Source organism: Punica granatum, chromosome 1 (genome assembly GCF_007655135.1).
Source record: "Punica granatum isolate Tunisia-2019 chromosome 1, ASM765513v2, whole genome shotgun sequence".
NCBI lineage: Eukaryota > Viridiplantae > Streptophyta > Magnoliopsida > Myrtales > Lythraceae > Punica > Punica granatum.
In genome coordinates this window covers 2,856,622-2,880,902 of record NC_045127.1, presented here as the reverse complement: position 1 = coordinate 2,880,902, position 24,281 = coordinate 2,856,622, and the positions used below count along the sequence as shown (strand labels likewise).

Here is a 24,281-nt window from a genome sequence, read left to right as displayed (position 1 = left end):
TTATCTCTACTAAATGCTGAATGGTAGAAAAGTAAACTTTTTTACGCATCATGATATCTAGGAGCCCAATAGATCCAATCAATTAAGTTCAAGCTAAGTTGGCTCACGAAGTGGTAAAACTTTCTCAGCGATGATTTTTTTGATCCCCAAAACTCAAACTTGAGATCTCGCTTAAGGGAAGTAAGCCCTACTCATTTAAACCAATTCATGTTGGTTGGGTAAACATATTAATATGTAAAAATAAATATAATATATATATATGTGAAAACAAAGCTGAAATCGAATTTTCACGTCGTCATATCATCAAAAATAAGAAATGGAACTCTTTCACTTTGGCATATCATCACTTATGTATTTAGGAAATTTTTTTATCATTGATTATGCAATAGAATACATATATTATTTGCATATAATTCAATATAGTATATATTATATACATTAGCTGATATTTAGGAAATTCTTTATATTGTAGCAGCGAATTACCGCTCATATATATTATAGCACAATATAGATTTGGAAAACAATATTAATGAAGATTTATTATATTTATAGAGCTGCCCTATAGAATTTTTTTTTTGGTTAACTAACATTACTTTTTCATAATTATCGAATAATATATAAATTTTCAAATATAGATAAATTAGATTTTTTATTAGTTTAACTTTAAAAAGTATTAGTAATAAAGAGAATCAATTGTATAAAAGTCAATCAAGAATTGAATGTGCGGCAAAAAAGAAAAAAGAAAAAGAATGAAGATATAATATATATTTGTACATATATTGTAGGCGCCGCACCAAATATAGATTGCATATTTTTATAAAAGATAACATTTCATATATATATATATATATATACTTGCCACGCCAAATTAAATTTATATAAATTATAACGGTTAGATTAAATATATTAAAAATATAGTTGCCGTTTTCTATTAATTCAACATCAATATTTATATATAGGCCCCGCCTTGCTGAGTAGCTTTTAAAGAAGAACAATATATATACAAGTTAATAATCTTTTTTCTCTCTTCTTCACAAACTTTTTCTTTTTCATGGTTGAATTTTGATTTTTCTATTTACAAAGTTGAAATTGATTATTTTAATATTGATTATTTTCGCAGGATTTCTATTCGATTCCACTATAAGTGTTGCTTTAGAAATTGTAAGACTCTTTTTTTTACTCCTTATATATTTATTTTTTTTATTATTTCATAATTTAATGAAAATCGTTTCTCCATAAACTTCGAGTCCAATATCTAGATTGTTTATTGTTATTCTTTGATTGAGTTTTGATTCATAGAATGAATCTTTCAAAGCAAATTTCAAACTAATTGCTTCGATGTTATTTGTTTAAGTAATCTTCTCCAAATTTTTATTTTTCTTAGTTGAAATTTGATTTGTTTAATGGATTTTTAATGTAAATTCAAAATTTATTATTTGATATTGATTATCTTGATATGATCTCTATTCAAATTCCGTTATAGATATCGATTCAGTAATTGTAAGGTTTTTTAATTTATATACTTTGGATATTTCTTTTTTATTCTTATTTCATAATTTAATGATAATGTTTTTATTTGAACTTCGAGTTCAATAGTTTTATTTATTTATTCTTATTCATTGGTTGAAGTTTGATTTGTAGAATAAATTTTTTAATGCAAAATTTTCAAACTAATTGTTATGGGATTGCTTTAGTAATTTAAATCCTTTAGTTTTTCTTTTTATTAATATTTTATAATTCAATTGACATCTTTTTTTCATCAAGTTTGAATTAAATATTAAATTTATTTATTTATTTTTACAAACTTTGATTTGAGTATACTAAATTAATTTCTATAGTGTTAGATTCTTATTCATCAATTCCTAATTTTACATAAAACTCAATGGTTTACATATATAGATCAAATATTACATTATTTAACTCTACAAATAAACTTTTTCTAATTCGAAATTTTTATTTTAAAGTTTTTTAATAATCACCATGCGATGCACGGATTTTCATCTAGTTGTAATAGTAGTAGTAATAATAATAATAACAATAGCATCGCATAAGTATAATATATAATAATATATTATTATCAATTAATATTTTATATTATAATAAATAATAATAAAATAAGGGAAAATGAAAAATTATATATTTTTAGGATAAAATCTTGAAATGTAGAAATAAATAAAATCGTCTGATCAGAGCAGTGTCTGATCAGCTCGCGGCGAGCAGGGCGGCGGCGAATCTCATTCCCCCGGAAGCTAAGAAGACGACCGACGTCGAGAGCTTTATTTAGGGTTTTGGTTTCAGCTTCTCAGAAGCATTGCGGGGAAGAGGTCAGGAGGAGGAGAAGAGCTACGAGAGCTAGGGATTGCTCTTTCCAGGAACCAGATTGCTTGAGGGGGCGGCGTCGGAGAAAAGGGAGCGAAAATGAGGATTATGATCAAGGGCGGTGTTTGGAAGAACACCGAAGATGAAATCCTCAAGGCGGCGGTGATGAAGTACGGGAAGAACCAGTGGGCCCGTATCTCGTCGCTCCTCGTGCGCAAATCCGCCAAGCAGTGCAAGGCTCGCTGGTACGAGTGGCTCGACCCTTCCATCAAGAAGGTAAGTGCTGTTCATCGTCTTTTTGGTCGATATTCCGAATCTTCTGTATGATGCGATACTAGTTTGCTGCTGAAATTGAAAGACTTTATCAGGGATAGAGGGTCTAATTCATGCTTTGGCTAGCGCTGGATTTGCCCATGAAGTGTAGGAAGTGTGCTGTTGCGATTTTATTGCGAACCCTGTTTCGTTTTTGAGTTCACGCTTTCTGCATTTTGCGATTCTTTGAATTTTATTTGTTGATGGTTGTGTTAGAACTTGAGGGGTAACCTGCTTTTCCTCGTGTTAGACTGAATGGACGAGAGAGGAGGACGAGAAACTGCTTCATCTCGCTAAGCTTATGCCGATGCAATGGCGAACCCTTGCCCCCATTGTTGGCCGTACTCCATCTCAATGCCTCGAGCGGTACGAGAAGCTACTCGATGCAGCCTGCGCTAAAGATGAGAACTACGAACCTGGTGATGATCCTAGGAAATTACGACCAGGGGAGATTGATCCCAACCCGGAGTCGAAGCCTGCGCGGCCTGATCCTGTTGATATGGATGAGGATGAGAAGGAAATGCTTTCAGAAGCGAGAGCACGATTAGCCAACACGAGGGGTAAGAAGGCGAAAAGAAAAGCCCGGGAGAAACAGCTGGAAGAGGCCAGGAGGCTTGCTTCACTGCAGAAAAGGAGAGAGCTAAAGGCTGCTGGCATAGATAACAGGCGCCTGAGGAAGAAAAGGAAGGGAATAGACTATAACGCAGAAATTCCATTCGAGAAAAGGCCCCCTCCTGGGTTCTATGACGTTACCGGTGAAGACAAGACAGTAAAGCAGCCCAAGTTCCCGACCACCATTGAAGAGCTTGAGGGTAAACGGAGGGCAGACATTGAGGCCCAGCTGAGGAAGCAAGACATTGCGAAGAATAAGATTGCACAGAGGCAGGATGCTCCTTCAGCTATCCTTCAAGCCAACAAGATGAATGACCCAGAAGCAGTGAGGAAGAGATCGAAATTGATGCTTCCAGCACCACAGATCTCGGACCATGAACTTGAAGAGATTGCGAAGATGGGTTATGCCAGTGATCTTCTGGCTGGAAATGAGGAACTGACGGAAGGGAGTGCAGCAACACGGGCTCTTCTTGCAAACTACTCTCAGACTCCGCGACAGGGAATGACTCCTATACGGACACCACAGAGAACACCTGCTGAGAAGGGAGATTCTATCTTGATGGAAGCTGAAAACCTTGCGAGGCTGAGGGAGTCACAGACTCCGTTATTTGGGGGGCAGAATCCTGACCTTCATCCGTCAGACTTTTCGGGGGTCACCCCTAAGAAAAGGGAATTGCAGACCCCAAATCCCATGCTTACTCCTTCAATGACTCCAGGAGGGGGTGTTACTCCAAGACTTGGCATGACACCAGCAAGGGAGGGGAGTTCTTTCGGTATGACTCCAAAAGGAACTCCCATGAGGGATGAGCTCCATATAAATGAAGAGAGGGATATACATGATGGTTCTAAGCTTGAGTTAAGAAGGCAAGCTGATCTAAGGAGGAACTTGCGTTCTGGTTTAAGTGGTCTTCCACAACCCAAAAATGAGTATCAAATAGTGATGCAACCGATTCCTGAAGAAAACGAGGAACCAGAAGAGAAGATTGAGGAAGATATGTCTGATCGGATAGATAGAGAAAAGGCTGAGGAAGAAGCACGGCAACAGGCTCTGCTTAGGAAGAGATCGAAAGTGCTGCAACGAGAGCTGCCCCGTCCCCCAGCTGCTTCTCTGGAATTAATTAAGAGCTCCTTGATGAGGGCCGAGGGAGATAAGAGTTCCTTTGTTCCACCAACACCAATTGAGATGGCTGATGAAATGGTGAGGAAGGAGCTCCTAGCTTTGCTGGAGCATGACAATGCAAAGTATCCGCTTGATGGAAAAATGAACAAGGAGAAAAAGAAAGCTTCTAAGCGAACTGCTAATGGCCCTGTTGTTCCAGAAATTGACGACTTTGAGGAAGATGAGCTCAAAGGGGTATGTGCATAATCTTCTTTGTTATATCCAACATTGATTATTTTCTAATGCTATACTGGGTTATTGTCTTCCTGTTGCATCTTTCTATCTTCTCTCATTTAATTAGCTGTACAAAGATCTTTGGTTAAGTAATTTGCGGAACTCAAAGAATCTTCTTTGTTTGGTCAAGATGGAAACTGATGTACCATTTTGTTGCTTAAATGTCAAGTGTCACTTCTGCTCTTAGGAGAAAACAAGTTTAAAAAGTATGCAGGGAAAAATGATGGTCAATGTTAATTTGTTTGATTTGCATATAGATCCTGTTCTCTTGTCACTCTGGTTCCTCTGGTTTTTGTTACTTGAAACAAATTAAGAAACATGATTCGTTTGTATTTGAATTTTGACAAGTTAACGTGGATGTGAGAGCATCTGTATGTTTAGAGGGGGAAAAGGATATGGTAGACGTTAATTAAGTGTAGGAGAGTCAGTAGGTGCTTGTAGGAAATCTAGTGTGCACTTGTTTATCGACTTAGTTATTGTGTATGCTATCTACTGGTGTCTCTCTGGCAACTATGCTTATCATGTTATTATTTTCAAGCAGGCAGACTCTTTGATAAAGGAGGAGGCTCAATATCTTCGTGTTGCAATGGGGCATGAAAGTGAATCGCTGGATGAATTTGTTGAAGCTCACAAAACTTGCTTGAATGATCTCATGTACTTCCCTACCCGTAATGCATATGGGCTCTCAAGTGTTGCCGGTAATATGGAGAAACTTGAGGCCTTGCAGAATGAATTTGAAAGCGTAAAGAAGAGGATCGATGAAGATCGTGAGAAGTCGATGCGGCTTGAGAAGAAGATCAAAACTCTCACACATGGTTATCAGGTAATCACCGATAACGATTCAATGTTATGTTTGATGTCGTTACTCACTTTGTAAGGATACTTATTTCCTATTAGGAAATGACAATCTAATTGAAGTTCGTCCATCTTTTAGAGGGATATGAGCTTGCAGGGGAAAAGCCCGTTTTGAGAGAAGTGGCATTATTGAGCTGCATATATTGTTGAAAGTAGCCTGCGTGATTATTTGCTTGTTTTTTTGTTATTCTTGCACTTGATTGCATATGTGAAGCAAATTTTTCTTGGCTTTTGATTCAATCATCTGTTCAGAAGCTGTTGTTTTTGTACTGGTTACATTTGCTAAGTGAAGGGGGAGATGCATGTTTTAACTCTGGAATTTGCTGATTAATTCGTAACTGCTTATGATCAGATGCGGGAGAAAACTTTGTGGGACAAGATTGAGTCTACCTTCAAGCAAATGGATACTGCAGGGACAGAGCTCGAGTGCTTCCAAGCTCTGCAGAAGCAAGAGCAACTAGCTGCATCCCATAGAGTTAGCAATCTCTGGGAGGAGGTTCAGAAGCAGAAAGAGCTCGAGAGAACTCTCCAGTCTCGGTATGGTTCTCTCCTCGCAGGGCTGGAAAAAACAAAGCAGCTGATCGAGGGATTCAGAGCTGAAGCACAGAGGCAAGAAGAGACTGAAGCCAAGAATCACGCTTTCGAGATGGCTAAAGCTGCATCAGAAGTTAATGTTGATCCTTTGGTAGATGAAGAGAAGGAATCCAAGGCAGAAGTAAATGTTGATTCTGTTGCAGATGAAGAGAAGGGCTCTATGGCAGTCTCAGGCCAAGAAATGGATTCTGCCCCCACCCCAAACTCCGGAGCAAGTGCTCATAATATGAATGAAGAGAAAACCGAAGATATGAATGAAGAGAAAACCGAAGATATGAATGAAGAGAAAACCGAAGACGTGAAGCAACCTGATGAGGAAATGCCTCCTGTTGAAAAAGAGGAAGTAGCTGCTGAACAGGACAACAGCAACGCTCCTATGGAAACCGAGGCTGCTGAATCTGTTGGAAACCATGTTGTCAGGGAGTGAATTTCAGGTTAGCCCGATTCGACTTCCCTGTTCCCATGGTGCATCAAGATTTTTCGGAACGTTGGCTTAACTGTGTTTGTACTGCATAGACATTTACCAGAAGTGGAAAAATTGAGAGTATCGGTCCTCGTGTTCACGTTATAACTTACATGTACTAGATTCAGGATTCTCATGTCATCTTCGTTTATGATCAATGGGAAGACAATTTTCGGACTGACTAAAGTTCCGACTCATTCCTTGAAAGTTTCTGAATTAATAGTTCGTGTATGCTGTTCTGTTCAATGCTTGTGCCAACTAGTCAGGTATGTTCTCTGGAAAGCTTACAGAATGCTATTGCTTAGCCTTCGTTTTGTTGTGCATGGTATCTTTCCGTGTTAGTTTATTGAAATTCTGGAAGTAAACTATAAGGTAGACTTAGTCGAGTAGGATAGTTCATTGGAAAAATATCGGGCCTTTCGACATCTGCGGTAGAAAATGCGTATCAGAAGATAAGAATATGTCATGACATTCATAGTATTCTGTTCTGATGTCTGAAATTTTGAAGCAACAAAACCCTTCCCCCTCTTCTCTCTTTCTTGTCTGTCGCTCTCTCTCTCCCCAAAGCAAGACTCTAACAGGGGGCCCCTACTGGGAAAATTAGCAAACCCAAAGGTATATATAGGCAATTACGAAACTGCGCCGGGCCCCTTCTCGTTGTCCCCTTCCTCCACGGACTTTATGCTGCTCGAACTGTGATGCCGAGGTGCTGAGCCTAGCTCCTCCGATAGGGGAGAAGCTTGGGCTGTGGCCTTCGATCTTCGGACCGACCCACCGGAGTCCTTGGACTTCTTTCTCCTTGACTTTTTTGGGATGTCTGGCAGCTTCCTTGGGGAGTCAAGGCCAGATTCGGATTCCGCATCCGAGGGCAGGCGGCCGGAGTCGAGAAAGTCCCTTCCCGGGGAGCCCTTTGAGGCACGGCGTGAATGGCGGTGCTTCTCAGACTTGGCCTTTGTGGGGGACTCGTTACCAGTTGATGTCGATGAATGGCGACGGGATGGTTTTGGCACCTCCGGCAGGTCTCTGGCCGGAGAGCCGTGGCAATTGTGCGCTTTTGCCCCTCTTCTGCTTGACCCTGTTTATGATCCATGCCAGGAAATCATGATAGACATATCCATATAAATCATCAAACCTTTAGCATTCACTGTTTCTGGATGCATGACTGCAACAGCCTCAACTTTTTCATTTGATTCGATTCCTAGAGGGCACAAATGTACGAACCTTCTTTATGAACAGAACCGCTTTCGGATACTTTATGGCTGGAATCTGGATCCTCTTTATGATCTCCTTCCGTACCCGGCTGCTTGAACTCATTCATCTGCTCAATACATTTGCACGACACAACCGATCTTTCAGATGATTCATCCAAGAATAAGGAATGAACCAAAAGTAGTAAACGAAATGAAATGTTCGACAAGCTCAGGAGTCTTAATCGAGCAGATGAGAAACTACTGCATTCTCGTAAATAGCAGGATGCTGCTCTCTCTAATCAATCGTGATTACCGAAGGACGATACTCACCCAGCTAGGTGGAGCATTGGAAGGGCCATCCATGCCAATGTGGGCAACGTGCTTTACATCCGTCGGGAATCCAATGACCATTTCCGGTTCTTTCTCATCATCTGCGTAACCTCATAAGCGAAAAGGAGCATCAGTACGAGGCAGATTAAGGAAATGGACTGAATGATAATGTGCAGTTGAGATGACGTACCAAATATCTGAGAAATGTACCTCAGGCCCTTGAGGAGGCCCTTCATTTTCGTCGTCATTTTGACTGTTAACGAGTATCCTGTGAGCCCCTGATAGTCCGAGACCAGAAAAGTCGTTAAAACTAGAGTTTCCGAAGCACAAAAAGAAATGTCGAAGCACGAAGAACCTTCTCTCTTTTTTATTCGGGACCTGGTCGTCTCAGCATGTCCTATCCTGTTATCACCGGAACCATCACATGTAGAGGGAAACCTGCACGGAAGGCACCGAATCACCAATGTGAGCTCGCCCGATCACCAAATTATCTCCTCCAGATAATACTCGGCCGAACTTGGTACAAGTCGAAGTCTAATATGCGGTCATGTTTAAGCCCGAAGAGGGTCAAGAGAGGGAGGGGGGCAGAGAGAGAGAGAGAGAGAGAAGAGGAAGAGGAAAGAATGGAGGAGAAGGAAGATGTTGTGAGGAGAGAAAGGGTTGATTTGCTGTTTAAGGCATAAAAGGGAAGAGAGAAGTCTGTGTCTGTGTGTAGAAGAAAGAAATGATTGAATGGCATGAAATGGATGCCACTGTTCCTTTGGTGGGAGAGGAGGAAGAAGCAACTAAAAACCATAGGAAGATCCGAATTTCTTGGAGACAAATTGTCTGCCTAAATTTAGATGTTGGGGTCTGTCTTCTTTCAACTGTCTGGTTTTGTGAAATCTTTGTGTTTTGACTTTGCGTTGTCAGTCAAAACGTCTTCCAACAACGGTCAATGGGGCCTATTGATACGACCACGATGATGAGGTGAGACACAGAGTCATACGTACACTCGGTTTCAATTTAGAGGCAATTTCTGTTTTGGGCTTTCAGGCTGTGCAATCACCTCTGCTTAGCTTCTCCTGTTCCACATGTAATTGGCCGGGGAGCTGATGACATGATCCAGAGTTTGGAAGGACCACGAAGTTGTCTGGATACACCTCGATCGCGATGGCATCTTTCGAGCAAACCCCAGAATCATTTCTTTGATCTATTCTTAAAACATCATGAACCGTCCTTCACCGTATCATGATAAATTTGCTGCTAATGAATTTCAGCTTTGACTTAAGGTCTGGATGGGCTACACCCTTCAAACTCTTGCATGCTGTACTTGTGCTTGGAACAGTCTCAGATGCCACGGTCTGTTCGTGCACCGTGGACTCATATACTAAACCGTGATTAGGATGTCCATTTTGTAGATCAAAATGGACAAGCGTACTTCTGGTCGTGGTCGCCTAACGAGATCTGAGTGGACTTCGTTGGAAGCCTAGCTAGGGGGCTGCAGGACCCGACTTGAACAGAATTCCTATCACAAGAGTGAATCCAAGCCGGGTCTGCGCAACCGAGTGGGTTACACTTAGCTGGACTGACGAATTATGTATTTAGAAAAAAAGGGAAAACATATCAGAGATTTCCAGTCATTCAAATTGATATAGTAAAAACAAAGCAATGCTGAAGAAAGATTTGTTGGCCAAACATGTACAAAAGATTCATTAAGATGTAAATGCAAAATTCACTCCCTCCTCTGTAAATCTCAATTGGCTGTTCTGGATGAGCTTACTCCATGGGGCTCTCTTGTCATGATCCATGCTCAGACCAGAAACACCATCCTTGAAGCAGCCTTGAGTTGAACCGACATCTTCAAATAAGCCGAGCAGGATTTGCCTATCAACAAACCAGTAATGCCCCATGCACAATGCCTTCAATATTTGGGTTTTCCGGGAAGTAAAGGTAGAAAATCAGGGCCTAAGATTGCTTTTGCTGCATCAAAAGCAAATATATTCAGTAGGTGAGAGCTTAGCAGTGAGAGAGAGAGAGAGAGAAATAAAGAGCGAACCGACTTTGAGCAAGTACTTCTTCTGGATCTTCAAGGCCTCAGTACACGCTTTCTTGGCATCCAATTTCTTAGTCGTCTCACCCAAAATCTAGAGAACTCACAATAAGTGAGAATATATGAGAGATGAAGTGCTTTTTTATTTAGGTAAGAGTGCGAGAGAGAACGGTACCTTAACAACATCATCAAGTCCCTTAGCTTCCTTTAGGAGTTTCTTATTCTTGGCCTCGAGAACGCTTGCAACGAGATATACAGCGAGAGCACTCTGCTGGTCCACACACCCAGTCTGCACATTCTTCCTCTCGAACTTACCGTACTGCTTGAGGAGCTTGTCATTCAGTGCTATTGGTGCAGCACTTGTGTCTGTTGCAGGTTTTGGCTCCTCGTACAATGAGAAGATGTTTGGGTTGTACTCCATTGCCCACATAAGCTGAAAATCAATACTTGACTTATTTTCCTCAGCTTATTAAAGGATGAGAAGGAAGATAAAAGTATAACAACAGAAAATCGTCAACTGGTTTCTATCACAGTTTTTGTATTTTATTGTTCTGATATTGATGTACTTCTTCATTACCTCCCAAAGGTACAATGCATCGACAAAGGAAAATTCTCGTCTAAATAGAACCATCAGCATTCGAAATGCAAACAAATACTCCCCTCCGTCGAGATCCTCTGTCCCAATTGAAGGAAAAGGCAAAAAGATAAGAATCAGTTGGAACATCAGTAGTTGCCAGCATGATTGGTGAAGCGCATAATACTCTAGCAAAGCTCACCAAGGTGCTGGTGAAGTTTCGGGTCAATGGTCCTGATGATTTGCGAAAGAGTTGAAAGTTGAGATTGCACTCCTATGGAACTCGTAGTGCACCTAAAGTTTCCTCTCTTACCAAGGAATGAGAAAGGGAGAGAGCACACAGTTAGTTATAACTGCATTAAGATTCTTTCAGTAGGACTCCTTTCCCTCCTATAAAAGCTTTAGTCATGCACTATATCAAATAAATGCATTTTTTTCTTGTCGATTTAATTACAAGTCAAATCAGCCCCATGCTACATGATCAAGGACCACTGGTTGAAAATAAAATAGAAAGAAACATAGTTTATATTCAGAGAGTCACTTGAGGAAAATATATAGTACCAGTCTTCGCATTGCTCGCTCAAAGCACCAAAATGCATCAGCTTCATGTTCCAACAGGATCACCATTGGAGAGCATATATCGTTCATTCCTAACAAGAAGCATCAACTGTCAGCTGATAAATCTATTCTCCCTCCGTTTTGTCTCAATCATTATTGTTTTCACCTTGGACATATCCAATATCATTGTCCATCCAAGCATATACAGCAAGAATGTCAAAAAGCTTCCCCTGATTGACTTCACTTTCATAAAATTCAAGAGCTCGGTCAGTGCGGACAACATCCAAACCTATCACCAAATTTCAAAGATAAATCAGATCAAGCAAAATTCTCACTGAAGAAAAGATCAGTCAATTGTAGCAAGGCTTTACTAATTTCATCACTACATATTCATATAGAACCTGTCCTTCGAAGAGTATTTAAAAAGCCCTTTAAGGTATAACAATGAGATCAAGTGATGGTATCCTCATGTGATAGAAAAGTTGTTTTTGACGCCAAAATTAGGACCGGGAATATGGATGTAACGAGGACCAAGTAATTGACTTTGTGACATCGGAACGACAAACAAAGCAAACCTTAAGAAACTCAGCATAATTTGGAGGAAGACAATTTACAAAAGAGTCATACTAGGCACCGGGAAATGGCATGCAAGAACATCACAATGACTCTTCAAGTTCTACTTCAGGATTAGTGACATGCAAATTCTACATACCAATTTGATGGATAATAAGTTTCCATTTCAGGACTTTCTTATCAACGACATCATCATTATCTATGGGTGTAACTCCATCACAATGCAGAGAAACCCTATCAGCATCCAGGGGTGTGCCATCTTCATTGATGATGGGTCTTGTAGTTATTCTCCCAGTGCCAATAATTGGAGCCATCTTCTGGCATTCAGCCTTCCATTTACCGTATTTCTCCCTGAGAATGTACCAGCCATTTCATATGCAGATTATAATTGAAAGGCCAAAGTAGGAAAAGACTGGCCATATGTACACCCAGGAAAATTTCTGGATGTATAGTCAATAAGGCCTCTTATCGACTCCAACAGAAGTAAATTCACTTGAAAACAGCTCCCAATGTGATTAAATTTTCCAAGAAACAGGGAAAGCATTTAATAATGTGAAAGCAGGTCTCTTTGTAAAACCACTGATGGAGATGCTCAAGTTTCAGGGATTCAGGTTTGAACTAAATGGGTGCAAATACATCGCCATTCACCTTTATCATTCACTTCGAAATATTACGACGAAGATATAAACCGATAACTAATGTCGGTTTCTCAGCAATCCCTAAGCCTTAATTAATACTTAGTAGGTCAAATGTGATACTCATGAGTCAGACAAACCCAGAGGAGCATATACATTGCAAGTCGAATGATTTAGATCAAAACTCTCAGGTCTTACACGCTAAAAAGGAACACTTGAACACGAGACATGTTGTTTTCACCTAATTTCGGAAAAGGGGTCGGATAAACTCCCAACAGGATAATCTAAGTAAAAAAGGCTGCTTACCTTCTTTCTTGCCTGATTTTATCCCTCTCATCAAAAGTGCTGTCAGGATCAAAGCATCCCAATAAGAATTCCCAAACAACCCCTTTGATTGCCGGGTGAACACCCTGTCAATATATACCCAGAATGAGAGACAAAAAAATCAAACATCTCACTGGATCAACTTTGACTTAGACGGGAAAAATGACTTCTTGAAAAAGCTAAAGGGGGAAGAACATAATTAACACCCGAAATATTGGGAAGAAGCTGACTCTAATGTCATCATATTGCTATACGAGTCAAAGAAAGCATGAAAATTGGTAGTGCACCGCTGAAGACTGAAACGATAATGAACTCAAATATCCGGCAAAGAAAATGACTCAGTTCATTTCAAACGTTCACTAAGGATATAAACTAGCAGGAAATGCTTGTTACCCCACGTTGGATACATCTAAGCACTCTTGCAATATCGAGATGACCGTCTGCGGAAAATGCAGACTCCCATTTCCTCATACTCAAAGTCTTTCCCGCCTGCCGAAATTTCAAGAAATGTCCATTAACATCAAGCAAACACAGCGACAGACAACAACAGCTATTCAACTTAATCCAACACATGAACATGCAAGTCTCAATGCAGAAATATACCATCACCCATTGAACGTTGCCAGACAAGAGCTCAAGCAATAGCAGAGCATTGACAATGGAGAGCTTACCCTGGGCTTAAACCGAGGCTTGGGGACATCGTTCCGGCATTCCGGCCTCACTGGGTAGAATTGTTCCAGCTCGGCTGCCCCAGATGTGCTCCGAAACATCTTGCAACCCAACATTCAGAGTTTCACAGATTGGAACAGCCCAGGTACAGGCATCCACAAGACACTCACGGCATTGGTTTTCAAGAGAAGAGCAATCAATCAGACCCCGGCTGACACTGTGGGCATGTCGGATATAGAGATAGCAGCATTCCTACGGCTTTGCGCGTGCAAATGTCTGCAAGTCGAGGGGGAAGAGAGAGCTCTGAACAAGAACAACAGCTTCGACGATGAAAACGTAGGAGGCAGGAGAGGAAAAGGAGGAGTCTTTATCTACGAATTCAATTTGTTTTTTGGCTCAGAGGGAGAAGACAGAGACAGACGTTGCGCTGAAGCCTGAAAGGGACTAGGTTGCCAAGTAAAAAAGTTAGGGACTTAATTGAGTAAAATAAAAGTACGGGGACCGATAATTGATGGCGATTGGCGAGGGAGAGAGAACAGATGGAAAGCCAGGAAGGAAGGGGGAGCTGAATTTCCCGGACGAAGGTCTCCTCTGTCTTTTTCCCTCTTCACGGCCGGTCGCAGACCGACAAGCTTCAGCTGGGAATAGCAACAAGGAGGAAGAGGGGGAAGATACCGAAGACACAGTACGGAGCTTTCTCGAACGTGTTTGATTCATCGTCTGCTTCCCATCAATCATGAAGAACATCTTCAACAAGAAGCCCAACCCCAAAGGTCTGCTGCTTCCATGGTCTCCCTCTGCTGTTTACTGCCGTCTATTGGAGTGTTTCTCGACCCATTGGGACCCCATTTGTGATTTACTGTTGTGCGGTCTTACATGGATTGAGTTGGGGGTGTAATTGCTTATGGGTGCTTGAGTTTTTTTTTTTTTTCCATCGTCAACGATCAACTACTGAATGGCTGATTCGATTTCGGGTTCTGGTTTTGGTTTTGGTTTCTTGCAGAGGCTCTTCGAGAGAGCAAGAGGGAGATGAATCAGGCCACTAGAGGTAAGTCTTTTGTGCTGAAGAATTTAGTTCCTTTTCCAAGTCGGCCTTTTTACCTTTTCTTCTTTGTTAATTGCAACTCCTTTGGGTGGTTCTGGCAAAACTTTGCGAGGAAGTTAATCGTTTTTCTGCTACATTGGATGCCTATGAGTTTCTCGGATTTTTATTGGGTCCTCTTCGGCTGATGTTATGAGTGGTTTTAGTTATAGTGTAAATTGTTATGAAAAGAATGAGGGTGATAGCGTGATCAATGAGATGGTTTTATCGGTTATCATGCTTGACGTGATATAGTCTGACCTCCTTCGAAGATAATTTTAGCTGATCATTGAAAAAGAGGCATCTTAATCTTGGAAATCTTTTGCAATCAAGTCGAGACACGGAAAGGAATGTTCTCCTATCAGCTCAATGTTTAGTTGTTTCTGTGAAGCTTCATTTAGCCAACCTATATTTTTGTCATTATCGATCCAACTGACCGCTTCTGCAGAAACCCATATATAGTGCAAATATCAGTACAGTGACTGTCAGTAACCTTGAAGTTTCTGGGAAATTACTCGGGAGTAGATCCTCTGTCCTCGTTTTTTCTTTGTGAAATTTCATGTGCATCGTGTTGCTTATCGACAGTATTTCATTGTTTAGCATGTCTGCTAGCGGTACCGAAAATGTAATATTCACTCCAACCTTTCTCTCCCTTTTGTTGGGTGTTTACTTTTTTTCTGCATTAGCATCTCCAATCCTGAGGGACCGAACTTCCTCTATTCAAATGCCGAGTTATTTATTGGATCAACTATGGAATCCAACTCGTTGCCCTTGTCTACGATAATTCTGTTCCATTTCCTGTTACTATACTTATAGATACTCGAGTTTAATTCAATCTAAGATTGAACTATATTGGGTGGAAGTCAAGTTTTAGTATGCAAAATCAAGTTGATAGCTGTTTCAGATATGCAGCCTTCTATATATGTCATCTTGCTACTTACTGAATTTATTTTTCCTTGTGATGTCTTTTGTTTCCAGGTATAGAAAAGGAGATTGGAGTGCTGCAACTAGAAGTATATACTAAATTTGAAAATTCTCCTTGCTTTGACAAGTTATTTATTGTTAGATGTTAATCCGACCTTTTGTCCTGGCAGGAGAAAAAGCTTATCGCCGAGATAAAGAGAACTGCCAAAACAGGAAATGAGGTATATCTTTCTTATGTACATGTAGGATCTGTATGAATTTAATTTAAGACAAAAACTTTGTGCTGTAATGTGCCAATGCAAGCTAACTTCTCTTCCCCTTTTATGGATGTTGCAGGGAGCAACTAAAATTCTTGCCCGACAACTGGTAAGGCTCAGGCAACAGATAGCAAACTTGCAAAGTAGTCGAGCTCAGATGAGAGGCATCGCCACCCATACCCAGGTGATCAAATTATCCTATCTCCTTACTCTCCATTAGCTCTATCGTCTGTTTCTCTTGTCTAAAGTCAGCCTATTGTACAATTACTTGTGCTCCATTCTCCAGGCAATGCATGCACAATCTTCTGTTGCTGTTGGAATGAAAGGTGCTAGCAATGCCATGGCTGCTATGAATAAGGTGCGGAATTCAATAAGTTTAAATGTGAATTCCTATTTCCTGGGGATCCTCATATGTTTGTCTATTTCTGTTCCTTTTTTTTTTCCCTCAAACCCTTTATAGAATTGTATTTTATTTTTGGGCAGCAAATGGCTCCTGCAAAACAAGCCAAGGTGATACAGGAATTCCAGAAGCAGTCGGCCCAATTGGATATGACTGTGAGCACGATCTTCTTCCTTCATATATAACACTGATGTTAGATATGTGTTTTGTTTCATATTTGTGACAATGGAGATCTGATACTGTTGACTTTGTTTGACAGACTGAAATGATGTCAGACTCTATAGACGATGCCTTGGACAACGATGAGGCTGAAGAGGAGACTGAGGACCTGACCAACCAGGTAGAATAGGAAGCCTTTCAAAATTAGTAACTTTTGCTCCATTCTAAGCTTACATCTCATGGTTTTCTAAATTCTGAATTTCTTGGCAGGTGTTGGACGAAATTGGTGTAGATGTTGCTTCACAGGTTCGGAACATTGTGGTTTCTGTGATTCTTTCTGAATTTCCTTTACATTTGTAAAAGTTTATGTCTTGATTTGTTGCTTCCATGTCAATCCACAGCTGTCTGCAGCTCCAAGAGGAAAAATTGCGTCGAAGCAAACTGAAGATGCTAGCAGGTATTTCTTTTGTTCCTGGTTATAGCTTTTTTATGTTTCATTTAGAAACCCATTAGCATATCCCTTTGATTGCTAGTGTAATGTGTTTTTTTTGGGTGGTGGCTAGTGGTTTTCTAACTGTCTAAATTCTGTACCATTCTTGTAGTTCGGGCATCGATGAGATTGAGAAGCGGCTTGCTGCTCTTCGAAACCCGTGATCTGAAGACCAGAGAACCCTCTATCCATTGTTAGAGCCATATTAGACTGTCCTAAGTTCTCCGTTCCTTTTCTCAATTTGTCTCTGTAGATATCTTCCTCTCTTCGTTGTGCGTACACTCCCCTGCTATGTCGAACATCCATTACAACGTGCAAACTGCTATGTCCTTGGATGTTATATCCATTTGTGAAGTGGGAGTGTGGCACCCAGTGAGTTTGTTTTCTTTTTCGGAATTGCAAGAGGAAAATAAACAAGCCATTCCTACAACCGTTTCCTCTTTATTTTTCAGAATCAATTCACCAAGAGGAAGCCAAGATTTCTCTACGTCCGAGTCCCATCAGTCATTAAATTATGTTAAGTCCACTTACCATGGAAAGTTAACCCAAAAGGTGCAGTCGGTTTATGTTATTGAAATATTGACCTGAATTTTGCAGATGATTCAAAGATATATAATTGAACTCGCAATAGGATTCATCGATTGAGCGTCTACTAACATAAGTCAAAAGAATCTATAGGTTTTGAGTAGCATCCTTGCTGTACATTTCTTTCTATAGCATCTCAGGTCAGCATAGCTCCGATCAAAAGCCCCAAAACAGGTTCTGTACCAGAAACATCGACCGCTTGTGTCCCATGAAATCCGCGTAGCAATCAGAACTAGGTGCAGTTTTGCCTATGATATACTATGCGGTGATATACAAAAGGATAATAGCCTGCACATATGTTTCCTGTGTCACTTTACGTCAATGGTCACATATGCAACTAAGACTCCCCTATACTTCCATCAGCTTGCCCAGCATGCGATCTGCAGCTGATTCTCTTGCATCATATGGGGCATGTCGTGGGTCTCCAGTAGTTGAGATCTCGAATTCAGTGCATTTCACGGTCACAGTAGCAATGAACCTGCCTGCTGGATGCAATGCAGAGGCGATTAGCTTATTACTGCAACTGTATGCTATGCGGTATAATTCACCAAAGTAAAATTTTTTAAATACAGGACAGACACAGTTGATTTTCTACTCCCTACACAGCAAATATAACGAAGACATCTATGGCAGTATCATTGTATTATCAACCTCAAAAGAGTTGATATGTCTCGTGTCCATGATGTAAGATACATGTGGTCATGAAATCAAAACAAGGCTGGATGTCATATAAGAAAAGACTAGACCATTTTGAGAAAAATTAGAGAGACAAGATGTCCGATACTGGCTGCTAGGAAAAAGGAACAAATATTCATGCCACGCCATCACAATTAATCGACAACTGAAGTTACTCTGGATTCCAAAGTCCAAAAAGAAGCAGGAGTTCAATTATGTTACTACCATCACATGGAGATACATGTGGTCATGAAATCAAAACAAGGCTGGATGTCATATAAGAAAAGACTTGACCATTTTGAGAAAAATTAGAGAGACAAAATGTCCGATACTGGCTGCTAGGAAAAAGGAACAAATATTCATGCCACGCCATCACAATTAATCGACAACTGAAGTTACTCTAGATTCCAAAGTCCAAAAAGAAGCAGGAGTTCAATTATGTTACTACCATCACATGGAGATACACAATAACTGGGCAATATCCACTTGTTTGCAGTACATATATCATCCAATTCCTGCCAGTGAATAAAATGTCCAAAGCATGAGGGATATATAATTGTAATAGCTAGACAGATCTGCATGTAAATGCCAAGGTAAATCTTTTTTTAACATTCAGCTAAGTGGAAATAAATCCATGTCGAAACATGCATGTTCATATGTAGGCATATGATTGGGTTGGACGCCACTAACAACTACAAACGGATTTTAAAAACATATACAAGCATTGTTGATCGCAGCTGTTCTTACTTGACAGCAATTCTTCTCCATCTGGGTAACCTTGGACAAGGCCTTGCAGTTGGCATATGGAGTCAAGTGAGAATTCTCGTGATTAAGACTTGCTAGCTGAGCATTGCAGGAAGCATCAATGACACATTCTAGTTTCACTGCTAGAGCATCTTCACCACCTGTGATGGGGAAAAAGAGGGACAAAGCTAAACACTAAGATCATGAAAAATTGCAAATTCTGGGCAAGAAACAATCATCATAGCCCCCCATGCACAAATACTATATTTGTCAAAGGTTTAGTTTGGAATCACTAACATGACAACAGAAAGAACAAACAGAAGGACCACTCGTGTTCTCATTTGCCTAAAGATTGGAAATGTAAAATGTAAAAAACACAACCAATCTCTTCATCATCATGTTCTGCTAATATAAAACTATACTGGCACTTCTACTTGATTGCTTTTTATCAAAAAAAAATATTTGCTGAAATCCATCTGAAGGCTGCTTTTGTCTTCTTTGATCCTCCCTAAAATCTTTTGACATGAGTCATCCAGTAAAAAAATTATTAGTAGATCAAAAAACTTGTCTTGCCATAATCCCAGTCCATCTTAAATGTTCCAACTTTCTTATTTTAGGTTGCTACATAAACTTTATTCTTTCTGGTGCGCTTCATTGAAAAGGAGGAGGACATAGAAAAACTCACCATTCTGAATTATATGAATATTTTTGTCGCACAAAGCAATCTCATCTTCCATCTTCCGTAGCTGAAGAGACTGCAAGAAAAACGAAGTTGACGGCTTTACATCTAAGGTAGAATGAAATGTGGTGCAGCTTTCTTAAGGAACAGAATATACCAGATCAGCCCTTTTCTTGAGAAGAATGGCCAGAGCAGTTTTGGACAAATCACTCTCTCGAGAGGCTAGCACAGCATGAACTTTATCAAAAGCATCAGAATGACCCCGGTGAATAAATAAAGCACGGTCTTCAGTGGGGATCCTCTCGTCGTTGACTGAGGTTGAGTGGCATATGCTTTTTCCAACAGCATTCTTTTCACCATTTACTTCAGGAATCACATTCTGCAAAACAGATTGCACCGACTCACCCTGCAATCCCTAAATATATAAACATAATGTTAAGAAAAGAGTAAGCAAACTTTGCACTCTCATGCGTGCAATCATGTTTCGTATAATTTATTGTGGTAGTATCACGGGGGGAGAAAATGACAGTCATACTGAAGTCTTGGACATCTTCCAAGAGCAGAACTTGTTGGCTTTATTTTTCCTGGGAGGTTTTCTTGAAAAGATAAAATGAGTCCCAGGAAAGATCTTTGTATTCCCTTTTGCCAATAAAGACAGCGGGTTATGGAGGCCTAACCTGTTTGCTAACACTGTCGCGCCCAAGTAGAGCCCTATCTATGCTGTAGATCTTCTTTTCTTGGAGTGACTTTACTTGGATGACACGTGAAACCTCAGTGCGTTTATCTTCAGTTGGCAGTGAAACAACATGTACATCCATATCTTGCACCACAGAAAGATCACAAGACTGACCTTTGATGCAGTTTCCTTCATTGTTTTTCCTGGGGACTGCAGTATCAAAACTGTTAGCCTTCTTGCCAGTACCTTCTATTGTACCACTTTCATGGGATCTTTTAATGCTTGCTTTCATCTCTACTTCTGAATCTGCTTGTTTGAAATTTACAGTTCCTAAATTGGCCTTCACACTTTGTGAGCTGTCTGGGGATCCTTTCCTGCACCAGACAGAAAGATGCACATTACATATCTTCAGGAGCAAAAGGAGTTTCGTATGACTGAAGTGGCACGATAATCTAATGAGAGCAGGAAAATATGGAGAAACTTGTAACTGCTTAAAAAATTGACACTGGTAGAAAAGTTTCTTAGATAATACATACAAAAGGAAGCATCAGCAGCTCCCAGAGCCTTCCAGAAATTGTTATTTGAATGGAACGACTAGTCCAAGAACATGAAAGACAAACCAACTAGATTTTTCTTTTATTTGGATGAGGACAACCGATTGGGTTTGGTTCATTAATGAAGAGCATTTGCATAGCAAATAAAGTCTGGACGTGCTCCAACTGGTGCAGCCTATAAATCCAATACCATGAGCCTCATTTATCCAAAATAAGCTCTAATAAAGAAATCATTGAGAAGTCTCTTTCTATATACGAGCTGACAATCATATACGCATGGAGATAATATTATATGCATATCAGCACATGTTTTCCTTGGCCAATAGTTGAATGGAACTAGAAAGAACAGTCACAGTTTTTTCTTTATCGGATGATCAAGTGTTTCAAAATAGGAGAGAGACGAGAGTATCCTAAACTTCAGTCTGGGCGTACCGGGAAAACCAAGCCCACAAAATTCCAACATAAGGAAGCAGATGAAAATTTTCAACAACTGAGGTTGGAAACCAATTGTTTGCACTCCCAGTAATTAAGGGGCCCTGCAATCTGCAATGGATAATGACAATTGCACTACTTTAATTGAAATCTAAAAGTTAATCAATAACAAAAGTTAAATCAAGGAAAAAATAAACGAGTGATTCTAATGGTCAAGAGAGGACCAACTTCAACAACATGACAAACTTGCACTATGAGGTTATCTTGAGCTCAAATGCCCTATTATATAACAATCAAATTACAGGTGACTAGAGTATTCGCTCAGCAGATAAAAGAGATGACAGGTCCCCAGATGCTTGACTTAGAAAAGAGAGAACTACATTTCAAGAACAAACCTGTCAATAATGTCTTTAACAGGAAATGGAGAAACCTTGGCATTTGGAGGTTTGTTGCACTGCATTATGTAGAAACGACATGCTGATTTTTCTTTACTCAAAGAATACACAACATGACTTTCTAAAATTAAAAGATCCAGCATATCAATGCCTGTTGAACAATGAAAACCATATTAAAGACCGGTTAATCGACAATGACAATGTATGTTCCATTGATAGTTTAAATTCAAATTTAAAAAAAAAAAAAAGATATACTATGCCATTCCTATAATTTGAGCCCCTTAAAATGGGCTGGGGATATCCATGATTATGTGTCTTGCACATCAATTTGCGTTAAACTATTTAACAGGAATAGACTCTTAGAAACCAAAGCATTTATCAGAAAGGTCCATTGAGAAAATCCCCACCATTACAGTGCAATTACCGCATTTTCTATTTACATTCACAAGAGAAAAGATTAAAAAAAAAGAAAAAAAGAAATACCTGCTGCTTCCTTAACTGCCAAGAATGCAAGGCGCTGAAGTGCATCTTCATCAACACCAGGATCATCCCTTAAGGGCCTTTTAGTGATTCTTTTCCTCTTGACTGTACTTTCAGCATTTTGACTGGATTCATCAACATTCTTTTCAATCATACACCATACACCCTCAGTGAGAGATCCAAATACCAACCAACAATTCTCCTTTTGAGAATCAACTAAGAGAACTGTGACCTTTGAAACTGGCCAGCCTTCTATGCTTGGAGTTTCTTTTGAAGCATCCAGACTGAAACATATATCACATGCATCCATGATTGTTTTTTCAGTCAATGAGAGCTGTTTTTCCGGGTCATGGGACACAGAACCATCTGATATTTTCATGCAATCCATATATGCCAACAGAGCTGGCCTCAAAATCACAACCAACTTGCAGAATTGCAGCAAACGTAGGAATTCCAGCTCTGGACATTGTTTCCTGTGATAGTAGTTGTACAGAATGACAACCGCATGCACCTACATGAGTATCATTACACAATCACCAAATGAGGGAAAACTTAAGAAAACACTAAAAAAGGTTAAAGCAGTGGTAACTGGAAAGTGGTGTTATAGAAGAATATGTTGCTTTCTTTCCTGGTCATTACCCTTTCTGCAGAGACCTAAGAATGGTACACATATAAACCCCGACTATAAAACTCTTCTCACACTATCAGGAAAAGGGAAGACGTAACCATGCAGCAAAGCTAAAGTACTTTTCCCGTCGCAGCTATAGTTGATTTATAATGTAGGCCACTTCCAAATTCTGTTTTTCTTCATGTTCTTATTTTACCCAGATTAGTTTTGAGCATTATCTTCTCACTTTGTAAAAGAGCAGCAGCAGAACCTCAAACAAAAGATAACCTGTTTTGCAAGCTTTTGTTGCTGGAGGGGTGAGGGAATGTCACGGTTAGAAGGTTTGGCAGGCACCAATGGGTCGACCAACTGCTCAAGAAGTGCTCTGAGAGCATCCTCAGTCGGACACACATCTGATGGGAGCATTTGACCCTTCTCCGCGAGCAGTTCCCTTCGTAATGTTCCCTGTCCAGACCAAAACGTTCGTGGGGACGTATTTAACAAACTCTTCTAGCATGCAAGGGAAATAGGATTCGCAAAATTTCGTATTTTTCTCAAAATCATTTCTCGTTAACAATGTCCTCTATGACCTTCGTCCGCCTCTCATAAACCAGCATCAGTGATTCCACAAAGATCGTCAAATGTGTATGGCTAAGAGATCATGTCTCCGATTTCCGCCTTCAGCGACTAAACTCAGACAGCTATGGCCACGAATGACCTGCTCACTACGCATGGAGACAAGAAAACCCTAGGAGGACGCCAAAAGACTCACGATGCCAAAAACAGCATCACCCATCACTCATAACTCATCACACACGAAATCCCACTTCGGTGAAACCTCGAGAGGAACGCAAGCTCGACGAAATGGAGATTGCGGGCTGGAAACGAGAGACGCAGAAGGCAGAGAATCATACCGATCGGCCGACAAAGGCAGCTGCTTTCCCTGCTTCGACTAACAGAGTGAGACAGAATCAGCAAAAAAGCGAGGACTCCGATGACTAGGCGCGTGAGGGGCCTTATATAGTGCTTTTTTGAAACAGACGCCGTATCGTAGGGACTCTGTTGCTCCTTGGTCCGGGCGCATGGTCCTTTTCCTCTCACAGGAGCAGTGGGGACCGCATGCACGTGATTGAGAGGAGCATACGCCCGGAACAGACAACAGCTTCACCGTGGGGACGCCCTCCCGCGAAATTTTGGCTGTTTTTGCTCCTTTTCCCTTTAATTAATTCTTATTTTCAATTAATTTTAGTTCAAGGGACACTTGTTATGGTCTCTGAGTTCGGGTGTAATAAAAATTCACCTTACAAGAAGCGAGTCGACACGGATCGAATTGAATTAGTTGAAATCCAATAAATTCTCGAACTTCGGGTGGACACTAGAAAATGATATTACACAATGTTTGCTTGATTTAAGTGGAGTTATAGAATCGTACTTCGTTTTGTAGCTCGTCGAAGCAATCCCACATTGAGTCAACACTACACCGCGATGTATGATTAATTTGATAGTTTTTTAGGTATGCTTCGCGTAGTTAGACACCTTCATACCTGAATGGTCCGTGAAGAATACATACCGATCGATATACCTTTTTCATACTTAATCACAGATCGTAGTCTTTCATACATACTTTCATTTGGTATCTTGGGCTTCAATTCTTCAAGACCCAATCTAATCTCCTTCTTATGGACGTTATCGAACAGCCCCCATTCCAAC

At 40.2% G+C, this 24,281-nt stretch overlaps 5 protein-coding genes across 11 annotated transcripts; 2 read left to right on the top strand and 3 right to left on the bottom strand.

Moving 5' to 3' along the window:
• The first annotated feature begins 2,170 nt into the window (after window positions 1-2,170).
• LOC116209184 (cell division cycle 5-like protein) lies at window positions 2,171-6,794 on the top strand. The gene is made up of 4 exons (XM_031542756.1): window positions 2,171-2,595; window positions 2,882-4,597; window positions 5,178-5,459; window positions 5,844-6,794. Exons 1-4 carry the CDS (start codon window positions 2,419-2,421, stop codon window positions 6,510-6,512), a joined length of 2,844 nt encoding a protein of 947 aa, XP_031398616.1. The 5' UTR covers window positions 2,171-2,418; the 3' UTR covers window positions 6,513-6,794.
• A 207-nt stretch (window positions 6,795-7,001) lies between these two features.
• On the bottom strand, window positions 7,002-9,332 carry LOC116209188 (CRIB domain-containing protein RIC5-like). Its single transcript, XM_031542768.1, has 5 exons — window positions 8,424-9,332; window positions 8,259-8,346; window positions 8,069-8,169; window positions 7,770-7,866; window positions 7,002-7,623 (listed from the first exon to the last, which is right to left on the bottom strand). Exons 2-5 carry the CDS (start codon window positions 8,314-8,316, stop codon window positions 7,178-7,180), a joined length of 702 nt encoding a protein of 233 aa, XP_031398628.1. The 5' UTR covers window positions 8,317-8,346; window positions 8,424-9,332; the 3' UTR covers window positions 7,002-7,177.
• Window positions 9,333-9,650: 318 nt separating this feature from the next.
• On the bottom strand, window positions 9,651-13,830 carry LOC116199446 (TBC1 domain family member 15). Its single transcript, XM_031529795.1, has 11 exons — window positions 13,436-13,830; window positions 13,158-13,253; window positions 12,747-12,850; window positions 11,945-12,156; window positions 11,399-11,521; window positions 11,236-11,324; window positions 10,877-10,982; window positions 10,678-10,775; window positions 10,276-10,533; window positions 10,111-10,194; window positions 9,651-10,030 (listed from the first exon to the last, which is right to left on the bottom strand). Exons 1-11 carry the CDS (start codon window positions 13,547-13,549, stop codon window positions 10,016-10,018), a joined length of 1,299 nt encoding a protein of 432 aa, XP_031385655.1. The 5' UTR covers window positions 13,550-13,830; the 3' UTR covers window positions 9,651-10,015.
• Window positions 13,831-14,011: 181 nt separating this feature from the next.
• Window positions 14,012-17,174, top strand: LOC116199456 (vacuolar protein sorting-associated protein 2 homolog 3). The gene is made up of 11 exons (XM_031529808.1): window positions 14,012-14,206; window positions 14,437-14,481; window positions 15,493-15,527; window positions 15,609-15,659; window positions 15,775-15,879; window positions 15,982-16,053; window positions 16,179-16,250; window positions 16,355-16,435; window positions 16,525-16,560; window positions 16,656-16,711; window positions 16,857-17,174. The coding sequence occupies exons 1-11, from the start codon at window positions 14,170-14,172 to the stop codon at window positions 16,906-16,908; spliced, it is 642 nt and encodes a 213-aa protein (XP_031385668.1). The 5' UTR covers window positions 14,012-14,169; the 3' UTR covers window positions 16,909-17,174.
• A 168-nt stretch (window positions 17,175-17,342) lies between these two features.
• Window positions 17,343-23,623, bottom strand: LOC116199403. Of its 7 annotated transcripts, none has more exons than XM_031529744.1 (11): window positions 23,486-23,623; window positions 22,860-23,036; window positions 21,968-22,475; window positions 21,485-21,635; window positions 21,090-21,200; window positions 20,105-20,477; window positions 19,585-19,842; window positions 19,434-19,503; window positions 18,752-18,909; window positions 18,453-18,519; window positions 17,343-17,814 (listed from the first exon to the last, which is right to left on the bottom strand). In XM_031529744.1, exons 2-11 carry the CDS (start codon window positions 22,995-22,997, stop codon window positions 17,678-17,680), a joined length of 1,971 nt encoding a protein of 656 aa, XP_031385604.1. In that variant the 5' UTR covers window positions 22,998-23,036; window positions 23,486-23,623; the 3' UTR covers window positions 17,343-17,677. The 7 variants fall into 7 exon arrangements, with proteins under 7 accessions (XP_031385604.1, XP_031385610.1, XP_031385618.1 ...); XM_031529750.1 differs by having other exon boundaries at window positions 17,343-17,811; XM_031529758.1 differs by having other exon boundaries at window positions 19,585-19,833.
• Between the last annotated feature and the right edge of the window lie 658 nt (window positions 23,624-24,281).